Source organism: Embiotoca jacksoni, unplaced genomic scaffold (assembly GCF_022577435.1).
Source record: "Embiotoca jacksoni isolate LCO1_2020_lvr unplaced genomic scaffold, fEmbJac1.0.p SCAF_6, whole genome shotgun sequence".
Classification (NCBI taxonomy): domain Eukaryota; kingdom Metazoa; phylum Chordata; class Actinopteri; family Embiotocidae; genus Embiotoca; species Embiotoca jacksoni.
Genome location: NW_027185414.1, coordinates 22,775,017 through 22,790,005, shown reverse-complemented (window position 1 = coordinate 22,790,005; position 14,989 = coordinate 22,775,017). Strand labels below are relative to the sequence as shown.

The window sequence follows — 14,989 nt, the reverse complement described above, 5'->3', positions numbered from 1 at the left end:
TAGACTCGGGCCTTATTTCATTAGGAGGCTGAAATATGCTAATACCATCTGGCTGGAGAGAGCCTAATGAGGTCCATACTTCATAATTACTGCCCATACAGAGGGGGGTGGGGCACGCTGAAGCAGACAGGTTAACTCTGGCCCTATCTGTCAGAGGCATCTTTGGTATCGACCGCAGAATATTAGCTGGCAGAGTAAGATGATACTGCAGCGCTCGGTGTACGTAGAGCACTTTACAGCGCTGCATTTGGACAAATGGATACGGGGCACTGCCCGCCTACCGCACTTGAAGGTCCCAAGACATTTTGCCCAAGCCTATTTCTTTTTTTCTTTTTATTTTTTTTAAATCTGCACTTTCCACAGAGAGAGAGAGAGAGAGAGAGAGAGAGAGAGGGGGGGGGGGGGGGTGGGGGGTGGGGGGGAGACGAGGAAGACGAGGAGAGGAAGAAGAGGAACACAAAAGTAGAAAGCATAATAAAGAAAAAATGGGTGGGGTATGTGTGGGGGTGATGAATGGTGAAGTGAAGCCCTCTGATTTGACACTAAGGTAATGTGGTTTGACTGAATCGGGGAGGTGAACTAATTGATTGTGAGAGATTAGGGGTGGAGGCCCAGCAGGTGTGTGTGGGTTGAAGAGGTCCTTCCCGCCGTTTTATACGCTGCTGCATTCCACTCATTTTCTTCCTTAACCTTGTTTGACTGTGAAAGGGGGAGGGAGGAAAGAGGGGGAGAAAGAAAGGGGGACAGCGGGGACAGGAGGTGCCAGTAGCTTTCTGCACAACCTCTATGTCACTCTTTTCATTTTGGAGGGGGGGAGCCAGGAAAAGAAGGAACGAAGAGGAGGGGACGGACCTTTGCTGGCCTGTCAGGAATTATCTCACAACCCCCGTCTGACCTCAGACGCGCTGTGCTTTCTCCCCTCCCTCCCTCTCCTCCTCCAAATGCTTCTTCACACCCCTTCATGCTAATCTCCACTACTCTCCTCCGTGCCCTCCCTCCTTCCTCTTCCTCTCTCATCTTCCCCCTCTTCTGTTGCTGGGGCAACGCTATCTGGCACGGCTGATCGTTATGTAAATTGGGCTGGGGCTCTGACCAGAACAGCCTGTAAAATCATATTAGGCGCAGCACAGAGGCAGGTCATTAAATTGAATTTTCGGCCTGTCGATCTGATCGGCACGGGAAATTAATGAGGGATAACTGGGAGTGGGGAAGTGGGGAGGGGGGCTACACGGGGGAGGAGGGGGAGGGAGGGCTGACATAGAGAGGCGGGGAGAAAGAGAAGGAGGGAGCTCTTTGGAGACTCATAAACCATCATCATTAGCGGGGGCTGGATACAATGACACATAGTAGGCTAAGAGTGTTTCAGTATCACACCACTTCTCTGGAAATGGCTGCAATGGGAGCAACATGGGGATTGTAGAAACAGCGGTATGCTGATACACTCAGCTAGTAGAGCAACTACATTACAAACCCTCACTCACACAGAAAGGCATCCATTTGTTCATAGCAAATCACCACTTCAGGGCCGCCATTTGAAGCCCAAAACATTCATGGAATTCAGGTGCACTCTGCCTTTTTTGTTGAATTGTTCAGTGTGCTGTGCTATAAACACAGGTTTCTCTCAACGATTCATTCTGAAAGGAAAGCGGGAGCACCTGGTGCTTTGACAGCTGACATCACGCTGAGCTGTTTTTTTTGTTCCTGAACCCGTGACTTCCAATGAAATTTACGGCCCAACTTGAAATATTGCTTTGGCGCGAGGAGACAAAACAATGGGACAGACTTCCTTTACATCCATTTTTCTTTTTCTTTTTGCTGCTTATTTTTTGCAAAATCAGGGCAAAGCTGACTCACAGCCAACCCGAGAGACTTACCGTAAACTCATTAACTGTGCCGCTGTCATTATCAGCTACAACTTGTCCTTCCTTTTCAAATTTAGTCACTCCACTCTGTTCAGACAGAGTTCACATATGTTAAGGAGGGCAAATGGGCACACGGCATATTTGCACAACTTTTTGACAGCCATTTTGAAGGGGAAAAACACTGATAACACATCCAATGACTCGCAGCGCTCATAACGACTCCCACTTTACTTTGGAGGCACTATTTTTCCACAGTGCTTTTAGTGGCAGAGGCAGGCACTGGAAAGAGTTTATTGTCACTTAAAGCCACTGAAAACAGAAGCCTTTGAGCCAGCAGAAGCTTTTCACTGCAGCTCCACAATTACAGGTACTCAGGGTTGTCTAGTAGCATCAGAGCTTGGAGAGGCTCTCTCTCCATTGCATCCCTCTGTCAATGGTGCGTTGAAAGCCATTTGGCTGTTTGTCGCTCCAGGCATTAGCCCCCGAGTTGGAGAGCAGAGTCTCTGACGAGGATTCAATTGGCGAGGAAAACAAGTGGCATATGATGGAGGGGGGGGGGGGGGGGGGCAGAGATGGCTGTTTGGGAATATACTTCTCAGCCAGAGCAGAGGAAGAAAGAGGCACTTAGAGGTATCTTGTTCATTACAAATGCATGAAGAATGTTTTGCATGTGCATGTCATTCTATTTTGAGCTCATAAACACAAAAAGGAAGCAGCATCCTTTTCTGCAGGGGGGGGGGCCCATGGAAATGAGCGGTTTTCCAACAGATTACATCTGATTTCGTTAAGAGTTCAAATCATCATGTCGACGATATCTTTTTCATACTTATTTGAATTATGCAGGTGACATCTATAGACATACACACAAAAGTTTCATCATCAGCTGGCTGACTACACAGATACACCCGAACCTTCATTGTGTAACACCGCTCTACCAGCTCCTCCTAGCCTGCCTATCAAAATAAAGCATGTCTCACAGCCTCCAGTAACCTCGTCAACCTCCCATGAGAGACTGTGTGTGTTCTCGTAGTCAGTTTGTTTTGGCTTTGAGACAGATCGGCCATCATCACCTTGGCAAACAATTCCAGGAATCCTGTATAAATTATTCATTTGCACAAGCTCTCTTTCTCCCTCCCTCTGCTCCTCCTTTCACCCTCTTCCTCCAGGAAACGGACATGACTCTCCTTGATAAAGCACTCTCTCTGTTTCCCCCAATCATTCAACAAGTGAGGAAATGGATACGTACAGCAGATTCACAAAATGGCGACCTAAGGTGCCACAAGGTTAAGCAGTCAAATATAATAGCAAGGCACAGGACTTTGTGCTGCTTTCAATTTACCAAAGAGAGAACAGAAATCAAAATGTTGGCAAGTGTACAAGAGACATAAACAGGGACCACAACAGCGAAAACAAAGCAACCCCCACCACAAAGTCAGCAGGGCACGTTGCTGAGGCCGCCTAATGAGCTGCGCTAATTAAAATCACTTATTGACAGCAAGCGAGGGTGATTACCTCCACCCTGCACTCTTTGCCATCATAAGAGACACTGTCAAAACAAATTACCCCCCGGCAGTCACACAGATCCCTTTCATAGCAACCGATCAGATCAGCAGCCGCGGAGGGAAAACTGTGTGGCTGCTGGAACTTGGATGACGGTGTGTTTGTGTGTAAAGACACAACTGGTGTTACCATGTAGGGATGTGACTATCTATTTATTGAAATGCACGCGTGTGTGTGTGTGCGCGTGTGTGTGTGTGTGTGTGTGTGTGTGTGTGTGTGTGTGTGTGTGTGTGTGTGTGTGTGCGTGCGTGTGTGCGTGCGTGTTTGTAGCTTTTCAATCCAGCTTTGGCGTGATAACAACACAAAGTGAGTTGATCGCGTCTTTTTCACACCGCAATAAATCTGCAACACAAGCCTACATCCAATAATCCAGCCTCCCTCCCTCCGTACCAATAACAGGGACTGCTAAGGGCCGTCTGTTTACCTCTCGCTGATGTCATCACAAACCCTCATTCACCGGGGATGGGTAAAGGGAGAGCGAGGAAGGGAGGTGGCAGGAGTCATGCATTATTCAGAGAGCCCCGTCGACTCCACCGGGCTTATTGATAAACAAAGGAGATGCACAGGAGAGGACAAGTCGATTAACCCATTTACCCTGAAGCCTCACTCCTTTCCTGCCACCCCCCCCCCTCCTTTTGTTTTGTTTTACCCACTTGTTTTGTCCACCACCACCAGCATCCACCCACAACAACTAGCTCCACCCCCACCCTGCATCGCTTCAATCTCCTTCCTTGCTGGTGATAAGTGCCTGACAGAAGATGAAGAACGTGGAGGGGGTGGGCAGGCTTAGCTCATTGATAAACAGAAAACACACCTAGTTAGCGGCGCGGCACACACGCGCGCGCACACACACACACACACACACACACACACACACACACACACACACACACACACACACACACACAATCATGTGCCTACAAAAAAAAAAAAAAAAAAAAAACGTCTACGCCTGATGAATTGCGCAGTGCGCTGCTGTTCCAACTGGGCTACCCTCCCACTGATGCCATTAACCTTCTGGATCTGAGGGCCATGAAGCCTCCACCCACCCCACCTCTCTCCATCTCTCTTTCTCCCTCTCTGACAGACTCCCACTCTCATACATCATATCACACAGCTAATGACACAAGGGCCATCATTCACATCACATAGTTGGGGTGGCGGGGCAGACAGGTGGGGGTGGGGGAGAGGGAGCAGTGAAAAGACATGAGGGCACGAGAAGGAGGCGGAGAAGGAGAATGGAGGAGGCAGAGGCGACAGGGAAACACAAGGCGAGTCCGAATCAGAGAAAATGGAAACGTAAGTGTCGAAAGATAAAAGAGGGACATCTGGAGATCATGTCAATCTTTCTTTTGAAGTGCAAAGAATAAAACATTATGCGGATTGGGTTTCACACGGCTGACTAAAAGGCCTGAGGTCACACCTTCAGTTAAATCAAGTTGTTATGTAGAGTTGTTTACAGGTGTAATTTGACTTTTAGAGAGGGGTGATTTTGGATTTAGGGCTGTGTGTGGGAACACCTCCTGTCGACACCAGCAAACATCCAATCACACCAAAAGTTATCAAACTGATTACAGCCAACCAGACGGCGTGCAAACCCCTGAATCTGTGCACACTCTTCAGATGACATGCTCAAAATACCTCCAGACATCTTACAGGTATGTGACAAACGATACAGGTTGTTGTGCGATACTGAATTTTGAATTCAGTTTTTTAAAAACCGACCTTCAAATAACAACTTTTTTTCATTATCAGATAATATAAGTAGGATCCGTAGTGCCATGAGAGCTACTTTTGTTTAACCAACAGTCCAAAAGTCTGGTATTTTTTCCAATTTTTCTTGATATAACTATAGTTTTCTTCTCAAGATTTTGTTCAAAACCATACTTAACTGAGAACACCGACTGGATGGTCAACATGCCTTTAACAGCAGACAAAATACATAACAAGGTCATTGAATAAAGCACTTATTTTCATCCAGATGAAGGTCAAAGCTCTGCTGGGGCTCCTGACCTTTTCGTGTCCTGCACAAGGAACCTTCAGCAGAATTTAAGTTAATGTTAAAGTTAATTCAGTATTTTGGTTTCCACAAACACCAGTCCAACCTACCTCCAGACCAAAAGAACAACTGGAGGCAAAACAAAGGAGCCTGATGTGAAACGTGGCCACTCTTTCTGAGGCTAGGAAGACATGTATCTACCCCCCTCCACCTTCCCATCAAGCCTCCAGTCTACTGAAATGGCTCTTTGGGTGGTGCAGAAGGAACTGTCCATTATTTTGTTCCCTGTGGAAGTCGACTCCATTGCAGCATGATGCCCAGTGCTGGGTGGCAGCTGAACTAATGAGCTTTTAGCCCGACTGGCACTGGGGAGGCAGACACAGAATAGAGCAGGCATGAAGCACACACGCACACACACGCACACGCACGCACACACACACACACACACACACACACACACACATCCTCTCAGACTGTCTGCCAAATACTTCAGTTTAATCTTATCAAACCATCCCCATCAGGCAGCGTGCCCTTACTGTTGTCAGCGTTTTCACTGCAGGATGCCAGTATGTGTATGTCTCCTAAAGGCATTTAAGGATGAGGGTAGACACTAAGGTCAGGTATGCATGTATGTGTGTGTGTGTGTTTATGTTCCTTAATCACTCTGGGACAAAAGAACCATCAGTGTTTTGGCTGTACACAGAATATCTCTGATATGGCTACATACCTGTTTGTGCATCTCGATGTTGAGCCCATAGGACATCTCATAGTACTGTAAAATAAAGGAGGAGACAGAACATTTGAAAAATTGTTGGCTGTGAAAAACTGTGGTTGACTGATATGATATTTTTATCAGTCCTCGAAAGCACCCAAACAATAGAAGTGAAGCTGTTGCAGATGAAAGGTAAATCATAAAAGACACACCGACATTAACCAGAGGTTGACAACTTCGTGAACTTTTTGTAGCTGCAGCAGGCAGACTGGCTCTTGTTTACTTCGACAGGGCTCTGCCTGTCTTTGAGCACAAACACCGTCTGCGGCTTCAAAAAATAAGAACAAAGCCGATACTATTATTGAATACAACATTATCTGCCGTTGATTGCCAAAAGCGTGTGAGCCCACCAACAGATACAAACTAAAGCCGAGTAGTTTGTCTGCCTTGTTTATCAAACACGCAGCAAACAGCTTCCATTTATTATAGGTACTCCCACCACCTTCTGGTTCCACACAGGGAAAATAATATTTTACAAACGTACTGCTGCGTTTGGGTAGAGTCATTCTTTTCATGTAAAAACAAGATAAGTGTGCACATACACAAGCTAAGTGTGAGGTCTAAGTTACATCACTTGTCAGATCAAGATTGTTCTTTTTCCATGCACACAATGAGGATTTGTCTGCGTTAGCAAGAACCTTTGAGTTGGGTTGTCTTTACAGAGGCACAGATTTCTTTGTCTCTATTTGATCATCGGGGAGCTCTGAACCGAGTGTAGTATGATTTAATTGCTGTATTGAAACTGTTTTACATTTTACCCTTATTTAACCCAGCACTTTGATAGAAATCAGCCACTTATCTCAATTCTCAAGAGTACTTTCCATAAAAAGGTGAAAGCTCTGGTACACAGTACAAATAGCACAAAGCAAAATGTAGACTACACTAACATTTTCAGTGAGTAGTACAGCTGGACAATCATTTAATATCACTGGTTTTAGATGTTTAATAGGACTGTTTTGTGATGAGAGCTGGAACTAAAATGATTGTCGTCATCATCATCAAATCTGCTTTTTGTTTTGCTGACAACAAAATCTCAGAAAATCCAGATGAAGCATCTTCAAATTGCCAGGTTTTGACCAAAAAAAGCCCTAAATCTGGATTTATTTTTTTTTTAATATAAAAGACAAAGGGAAGCACATTTAAGATGCTGTAAACAGCAAATGTTTTGAATCTTGAATGTAAAGGGGAATTAAATTATTAATCCATTACCGAAAACAGATGCTAACTCCAACTGTTTTTCCTTTTTACATGCGCAGAGTTTTTGTCTGATGAAGTGGAACATATGTTACATTACGTTTCCCATATTACACTGGATCCAAGATAAAGTATTCTTGTTAATATTGTGAGATTTAATAGACAATGGCAAGCAGTAAGTAGTCTATTATCTTCACGGTCAGAGAAAAACACATAAAGTCTCCCCATATTTGAGAAACCTCTGGTTGTGACCCCCCACGGTTCACTTCAGGAGAGTTATGAAGTTAAAAAAAAAAAAAAAAGAACACAGGAAACCGTCTGATTCATGCACAAAGCCAGCAGACCAGTCATTAACCCCCAGTGGGTCACGTTGGGTGTGTTAGGGAGGAGTGGTGGTGGGACATAAAGAGGACCCCAGAGCCGCAGAGGGGAGTCGTCACACCCCACAATCAATAGCTGGACATTTGACCCCTGCTAGAGTTTCAACTGCCCCTCCACTCACCCGGCACCTTCTTATCCAATGAAAACACAGGCATGAGTCAACAATCTAACATGGCCTCCACAAAACACCAGGGCCGCACCACCTGTGACTGCTCACCTGAGGCAAAAGGGCGGATACGGCATTAAATCAGATTCACAGTTTTACAATTGTTCCTCTTACCATGACGTAGTGACGCTGCATCTCTGTCTTTTCATTGGCCAGTTTATCGTACTCCACTTTAAGGCTAAAGAGAGAGATGAGGGAAACACAATGACGTTTCACTTGTAATGAGAATCGAGAAGGGTTCAAGAGCAAATACCTTGATCGCAGGGCACACAACAAAAACAACATTTAAACATGTATTCGGTGTGCTACATTAGTATTTTGCTGCATGAAGCTACGGTAATGGAACAAAACAGTAGAAGCTTCCACTTCCTATTGTTTCCAGGAAGCCAATGCTGTTTACAGTAGGCTCATCATTACCTGTGATACTGGGCCTGCAGAAACTGAAATTCGTCTTTGATCCTATCGCAGGACTCTGCCACTGTGAACTTGAACCCAGGCTGCCCTGGCTGGTGAGGTGCCTGGAAAAATGTGAGGTTGGAGATACCACAGGTGTAAATAACATCATCACACATCCCATCTCTCTCTTGCCGCAGCAACCTCCTCCTCCGTTCTCTTGATAAACTGTTTATTTGTATTTTTTTTTCCCTCTTCATGGTTTGTCTTCTCATTTCCCCTGAGCCTTGAACAGCAGAGGAGAGGCTTTCACTCAACAACATGTGCAATGACAGGGGTGGATCACTTAATCCGTCCACAACATAGTGTTACATGGTATGCAGGGATGAGAAGGAGGGATAAAAGAAAGAAAAAAAACACATACAGTTGTGGGATTTCAGTGCACAATTAACCATTTAGCACAATAAAAATTCAACTACAACTAACTACCCTGAGAAATTAAGTCGGTTTACAGGAGAAGGTGATGATCTACTTTACTGACTTAAAAAAAATAAAAAATAAAAATAAATCTCCCATCTTGTTGCCCATAAACACCCTCTTCCAGCTTCTCTCCTGTAGGAGTGAAGCGCCTCAGCAGCACCGATGCAGACCATAAATAGTAAGGTGTAGATCAGCAGCTCCACTCTGACGAGCTAATTAGGCTATTTTGAAAGGCGGCGCATTTGCATCAATTTACAAATAGTGACAAAGACAGCTACTTACCGGATGCCGGCCTTGTGGATACATGTCGAGTCCTTTACACAGGGGAATCGGTGTGTTTTCTCTCTTTCTTTCTCTTCGTAATCCCAGTGAAGGTGCGGTAAATCACCGCCACCCCCCGCCCCCCTCCCCTACGCACGCAGGATGGCGGCGGACAAAGCCCTGTTCTCGGCGGCGAGGCGCACACTCAGACCCCGACCACTGGATGTATCACCTCTTCGGCCTTTCTTTGTACCTAAACAAACAGAAAGCGGGGCACAGCGGAGGAGCTGGGTCACATTCACAGCACCTAAAACAACACGAATTAAAGCTTTGTACTAACTCAACCGGGCTGGTCTTACTATCCGTCACGTTAAAAATGAAAATGAACTGGTTTTTTTTGTTGTTGTTTTTTTTAAATTCTCAAAACATTTCCCACTTTGTGTCAGAAATCTAAATATGTCGCTTCGATTTGCATTACGGTGAGGAAAAAAAAAAAAAAAAAAACACGAGCACAATGCGTTTTGATCCCGTGAATCAAATAAATCCCAAAGTTTATAGTTTTGATCACAGCCGCAGCGACATGATGCTCGGCTTTTCTCGTAAATCTAACGACTTGTCTTCCATAAAGGGGAAAGAACACACGCAACGGTTGTTTTGGTGGTCCGGGAAGATCAGAAAACAAGGAGCTGCTGCTTTCAAAGTCGGCTGCCATAAAGCCACACCACCAACAAGCACCACCCGTCTCGTTAGCGGCTCTCTTCATGTAGCCGTTTTTTTTACCTTTGTCTCGACTGATTCCTCCCTTTGCACAGGTAAAAAAAAAAAAAAAAAAAAAAAAAAATTAAAAACAAAAAATAGTATCCACACAGCGTAATATCCTTGATTTGTAACTGTCACCGAAGGCTGATAAGAAGAGCGGAAAATGTCCGTCGTCGTTTCTCTTTCTCAGACACTTCTTCTTCTTCTTCGGCCCCCTGAGAGTCCTTTAAAAAACCCCGGTGATCCCGAGGCGGAGAGCGTTGCTCCGTCGGGTCGGACGCTGGAAACCCCTCGACTGGGACGAGTTGTTTGACCGCAGACAACTTCAAAGTAAACCTGTATTAGATCCAGTACCAGTACGCGAATCTTCCAGTAGGTCCGGAGAATATTATTTGGCGACTAAAAGCGGTTATTCGTGTTAAAAAAAAATGTCGGCCGTTGTGAAACACCCCGCCGGACTGCCGTTGGGTACCCAGTTCCTCCGCCGCGCGCTGTACCACACACAGACTGTGCACTGACACGAGGACCCGACTGCCGAGAGAGGGCCCTGCACTAGCCAATTGGGTTCTCCGGAGGAGTTTAGCACCCAGGACCAATCACAGCGCGTTGCCCCCACGTGGGGTGTCCAGCGGACCGACGCGCTGATTGGGCTGCGATCTGTGACCTCACGCGTTCGCCATTTTGGATTTGAAGTGACATTCAGTGCGTTCAACAACTTGTTCAAAACAAAGACAATAATTTATATGTCCGTGCGTTACAGCCGGTGCCCGAGTATTTCAGATTGCTGCAGAGTATACAACAATGACTTTTATCATTTAAAACTATTCATATACACGCTACTGGTGTAAACAGGAAAATAACTGCACTTGTCCAACACAGTGTGTATAATTTTAATAAAAAGCTTCAGGCTGTAAATGTGCTTATTGTTAACAGGTATAAGTGAAGCTGGTGTGACCCTGAACGTGTTTTAAGTTTGAAACAGAAGTATCGCACTTTCTGCACCCAATTGAAGGAGAGGTGGAGATGCCATGAAAAAGAAATACGTCCTGTTATTATGCCAAGAATAATAGGGAGCTCATAGAAATTCATTCAAGAGTCGAAGTGCGCAGAAGCTGTGAATACCGCTTCATCTGCAGCAGAGTGTCCTTTGAGTGACTTGAATTGATCGACCTATTTCTAACGAGACCTCAAGCATCTACAAGCTTTCCTATCAGCAGCACTAGGTAGGCTACAACACGTCTGCGCCTCAGCCTATCACGTGTTGCTCGCTGCGCGCGGCCCCACGTGGGCCGTCTCCCCCTTACTTCAACGCTCCTCGTCCAATGGTGTTGCAGCTGTCTTCCTGCGCGGCTTGCAATTGGCTCGCTGCTGGAAAAGCTGTCAGTCAGGAGTCCCGGTTGTCAATTAAACCCACGTTGGGTACGGCGCTGACAAATGCCTGTGCTACTCTCCCTCCTGCTTGCGAACAGTGCCTGGAATGGCTGCTTAATTAGCTTCGAATGGCTTTTCCTTTCAGCTCAAACAATCTGTCACTACCATGTGGTAAAAAGAGCCCTGCATAAAACAAAAGCAGGAAAAAAAAAAAAAAAAAAAAGCCGGTAGGGGCTAAATATCAGTTTGATTCCCCCCTCCTCCCCTCCCACTTCAACCCCTCCTCCATGAAAACATTTGCTGCAAAACAAAGCTTTTACCTCACTCTAAACATTGGCTCCTTTCACTCATCCGTTTCTGCCCTCATTTTTTTTTTTTTTTTCCCAAAAAAATGTTTTTTGTTGTTTTTCTGGGTGTACATTTAATACTTTCACATTTAAATGTAAACTATTTTTGCCATTAGACCCGGTTTGGGTAGTCTATTTAAGATTTATGATTTTTTTTTTTTACTGATTAATTAGGCTGCTGTTAAATGTTTTGGAAGTCGTTAAATTGTCTTAACAAAAAGTAATATATGCCAAGATCAACATGATTTTTAAGAGAGATAGCATGTAGGGCACCTTAACAGACACCAACAGGGAATTTCAGAGGAAACTAAAACCGGTTTGTGAAGAATATGATACAAAAACAACACGTGCATTTTTTTTTTGTTTTAGTGCAACGATCATTTCAACAAAGCCTACATTTTTTTTTTTTTAATCATATTTAATGTTTTTTTTAGCAGAACAAAGTCCCCAATATCAAGAAGTATAAAAAATGTGAGTGGTAGCTAGCATGCTGTGAGCTTTAGCTGTTGCTTAGCAACAAATGTATCCCTCCTGCAGATGTGGTGACATCAGCTGGGATAATAACTCTTGCACTGGGGGCACGTTGGTGAATGACACACTCACTGGGAGACTTTAAAGAAAGCTATTCACACAAAACTTCTCCTAATGATGAATTATAGCCGTAATCATGGTGCACTGAGTAGGAACAGACTTTAAACAACATGTAAACTCTTTGAACTTCTCGAAATTCAAGCTTCCTGGTGGAACTTCGTCAGTTCTCAATCACAGGCAGCCACTCAGTCACTGATTTGCTTTGTTTTGTTGACACTGACACGTTGACTTGAGCAGAAATTCACAGGTAGAAAGTCGTGGCCTCCCGTTATCGTTAAATGAAAATGAACATTTCTGTCGTGCTGTGCCATCAGTTTTAATAATGACGTATGCAAATTTTAGTATTGGTTGAAAGTGAAGTGCAGCCAGACATTTCACCCACCCTCAGGTCAAATACATAATGCATGTGTAATGTTATACATATTGAAGTTACAGCCTGGACATGTTGGGAGCTCCGTCCTTCCATTACCAGCGTTGAGCCTGCGTTTCTACGACATTATGGGGGTGTAGTAATACACGTTTACAAATGAGGCTTCAGTATGGCACAGTCTTGTCAAAAAGGCTGCATGAAAGTTAATCATATGTTCTGAGCAATATAACATGTTCTCCAGTCTTCAATATGCTTGATATGTTTTAATTAAAAAAAAGTGTGAAAAGTTCATTATTGAGTTATGGACAAATTCTAATTATCAACTCGTCTTTTTGCAAAAGAACAAAAAAAAAAAAAAATCCGCCGAAGTAATTTCCTCTCTGTCTCTCCATTATTTGACCTTTGACCTCAAACACACGCAGTGTGAGTCCCGGCTGCGTTAAAAAGACAAAAAAAGGAACGCAGACAAGAACAGATACACGAGTTCAGATTTCAGGAGCAATTTAGCCTCCAACTTTGTATCACCGCTAATATCTTGCTTCAGAGCGTTGCGGCACAGGTTCAGCAGTGGTTCACTTCACCTCACAGCCTCTTCCTGTGTGAAGTTTGTTTGTGTGTATTTCCACCACTTGCTCCAGTTTCCTCCCACATTCCTCTGACATCCCAGCCAGGTGTATTAGTGACTTAATTGCCCGTAGGTATGACTGTGGAGGTGTCTGAACATGGCAACCTGCTCCCTACATACGGCATTCTGCTATCAATTACTGTGACTCTTGACATGATTAAAGGTTCAGTATGTAGGATCCAGCGGGATCGTCGGAACGTAATATTCATACTCGTGTTTATATTTGTGTATTATAATCTAAAACTAAGAGTCGTTGTGTTTTTGTCAGCTTAGAATGAGTCCTTCATAACTACAGAGGGAGCGGGTCGTCTTCCACGAAGCCCGCCGTGTTGCATCGTCTTGTTTCTACGGTAGCCCGGAAGGGACGAACCAAAAACCGGCTCTGGAGAGGGACTTATGTTCTTCACCAGTTTCACTACTATATATTCTCTCTAAATGTCACTGCTCCTTTAAATGCCCGCGTGATTACACGTAACGAATGGTGTGAGGCTGGCGATATGCTTGCTTTCCAAACACGTGCGGGTGCGCTCAGCGGCCGCCTTATGCATCCTGTTATCATCTGTTTGGATCGTTGCTTGTGCACATCCTCAGAAATTAATGCGACGCGTTTACAAGAAAGGGCAGAATGGGGATGTGGCAGCGTCGAGGGTTTAGTAGGCACAAAAGCAGTGTGATCGATGACGGTAAGTTTTGAAGACAAGTTAATAAACCAAGTCCGTAATTCCCCGTATCTGTACGATGTATGACGTGCCTGATTTTGGGCCTGCTAAGACGGCGCTGCTCTCACTTTTTCTGCTGTGATCTCAGAAATAAACACGTTTATTGCTTACATCATGCAAATCCAAAAGTTATATTTATATTTTTTTTGTTCTCTGGTGTGCCCTCTAGTGGAGTCCTCCAGTAACACGCAAAGTATGCAAGTCGGCAAGTATGTGAACATTTACGTTCATGACGCAGCCGGTTGTCGAAGCAAATTCGTGGGTTAAAAGCAAGTACGTCTCCATCCTTTATGTCTGAAACCACAGTTTTTCGTAGAGTTTGTCTGATTAAAGCGCTCAGTGCTACCATCCTCTTCCTCCACTTCAAATATAAGAAGAGCAAATTACAACATATTTTATGATCACTTATAAGTTGTTTGGTTAAAGCACAATTTCTGCCCATTCATGTTCATGTCACTTGAAAATGACAGTTTGTTTCATGTTTAGAATATATCCACTTCTCTGAGCAGATCTTACTGTCGCATATAGTACTCACTGTTTATCCAGGTTTCACTTGAATATATCACAATTTTTTTTTACAGACTTTGCCTCAAGCAAAGTGATTGATTAAATTTTGCATCGAAACACGTCTTTTTGAATTTAAGAGTAAAAAAATCATATATTTTTTCTATCATAATTGTCCGTAATGCCATGTCCAATCGTCTCATGAGGATTTTTTAATCATCATCATCAGACATTGTCTGAGTTCCACTTGTGAAAAACCTACACAAACCAGGATCTTGCAGCAGCCATATCTTATTTATTTTTTCTGAAATTACAGTTCCTACTCTGAAAACCCCATTTCTCTCCTGTGATGATTATCAGACAGATCATACGATCAGATACTACGATTTGCGATTGGATATGTTAACACACAAACCTAAAACAAATATACGATGGGTTGGAATTAGACTGAATGTAATTTAGATCCTCCCCAGTTCAGGTCCTGGGTCAGGTCTTGGTGAGTGGGAACTGAGTGGACCTGTGATGACTTTGCAGTGACCGGCGGAGTTGAAAGCCGTCCAAAATCAACTGCAAGCATATCAACATCATCCTCCATTCATCGTACCTGTACTCAAGTGGGCACGCATTGCTGATTT

General features: G+C 44.2%; 1 protein-coding gene across 17 annotated transcripts in view; it reads right to left on the bottom strand.

Annotated features, from left to right (window-relative positions):
* The window catches only part of tle3b (TLE family member 3, transcriptional corepressor b), a 29,647-nt gene extending 19,319 nt beyond the window's left edge, over positions 1 to 10,328 (bottom strand). For all 17 annotated transcript variants that reach the window (XM_069173612.1, XM_069173614.1, XM_069173616.1 and 14 more), the window contains exons 1-5: positions 9,849 to 10,328; positions 9,090 to 9,321; positions 8,352 to 8,452; positions 8,049 to 8,112; positions 6,149 to 6,193 (exon numbers count right to left, since the gene is read on the bottom strand). In XM_069173612.1, the coding sequence (XP_069029713.1) occupies positions 6,149 to 6,193; positions 8,049 to 8,112; positions 8,352 to 8,452; positions 9,090 to 9,113 (234 nt within the window). In that variant the 5' untranslated portion in view covers positions 9,114 to 9,321; positions 9,849 to 10,328. The remainder of the gene's footprint in view (positions 1 to 6,148; positions 6,194 to 8,048; positions 8,113 to 8,351; positions 8,453 to 9,089; positions 9,322 to 9,848) is intronic.
* Between the last annotated feature and the right edge of the window lie 4,661 nt (positions 10,329 to 14,989).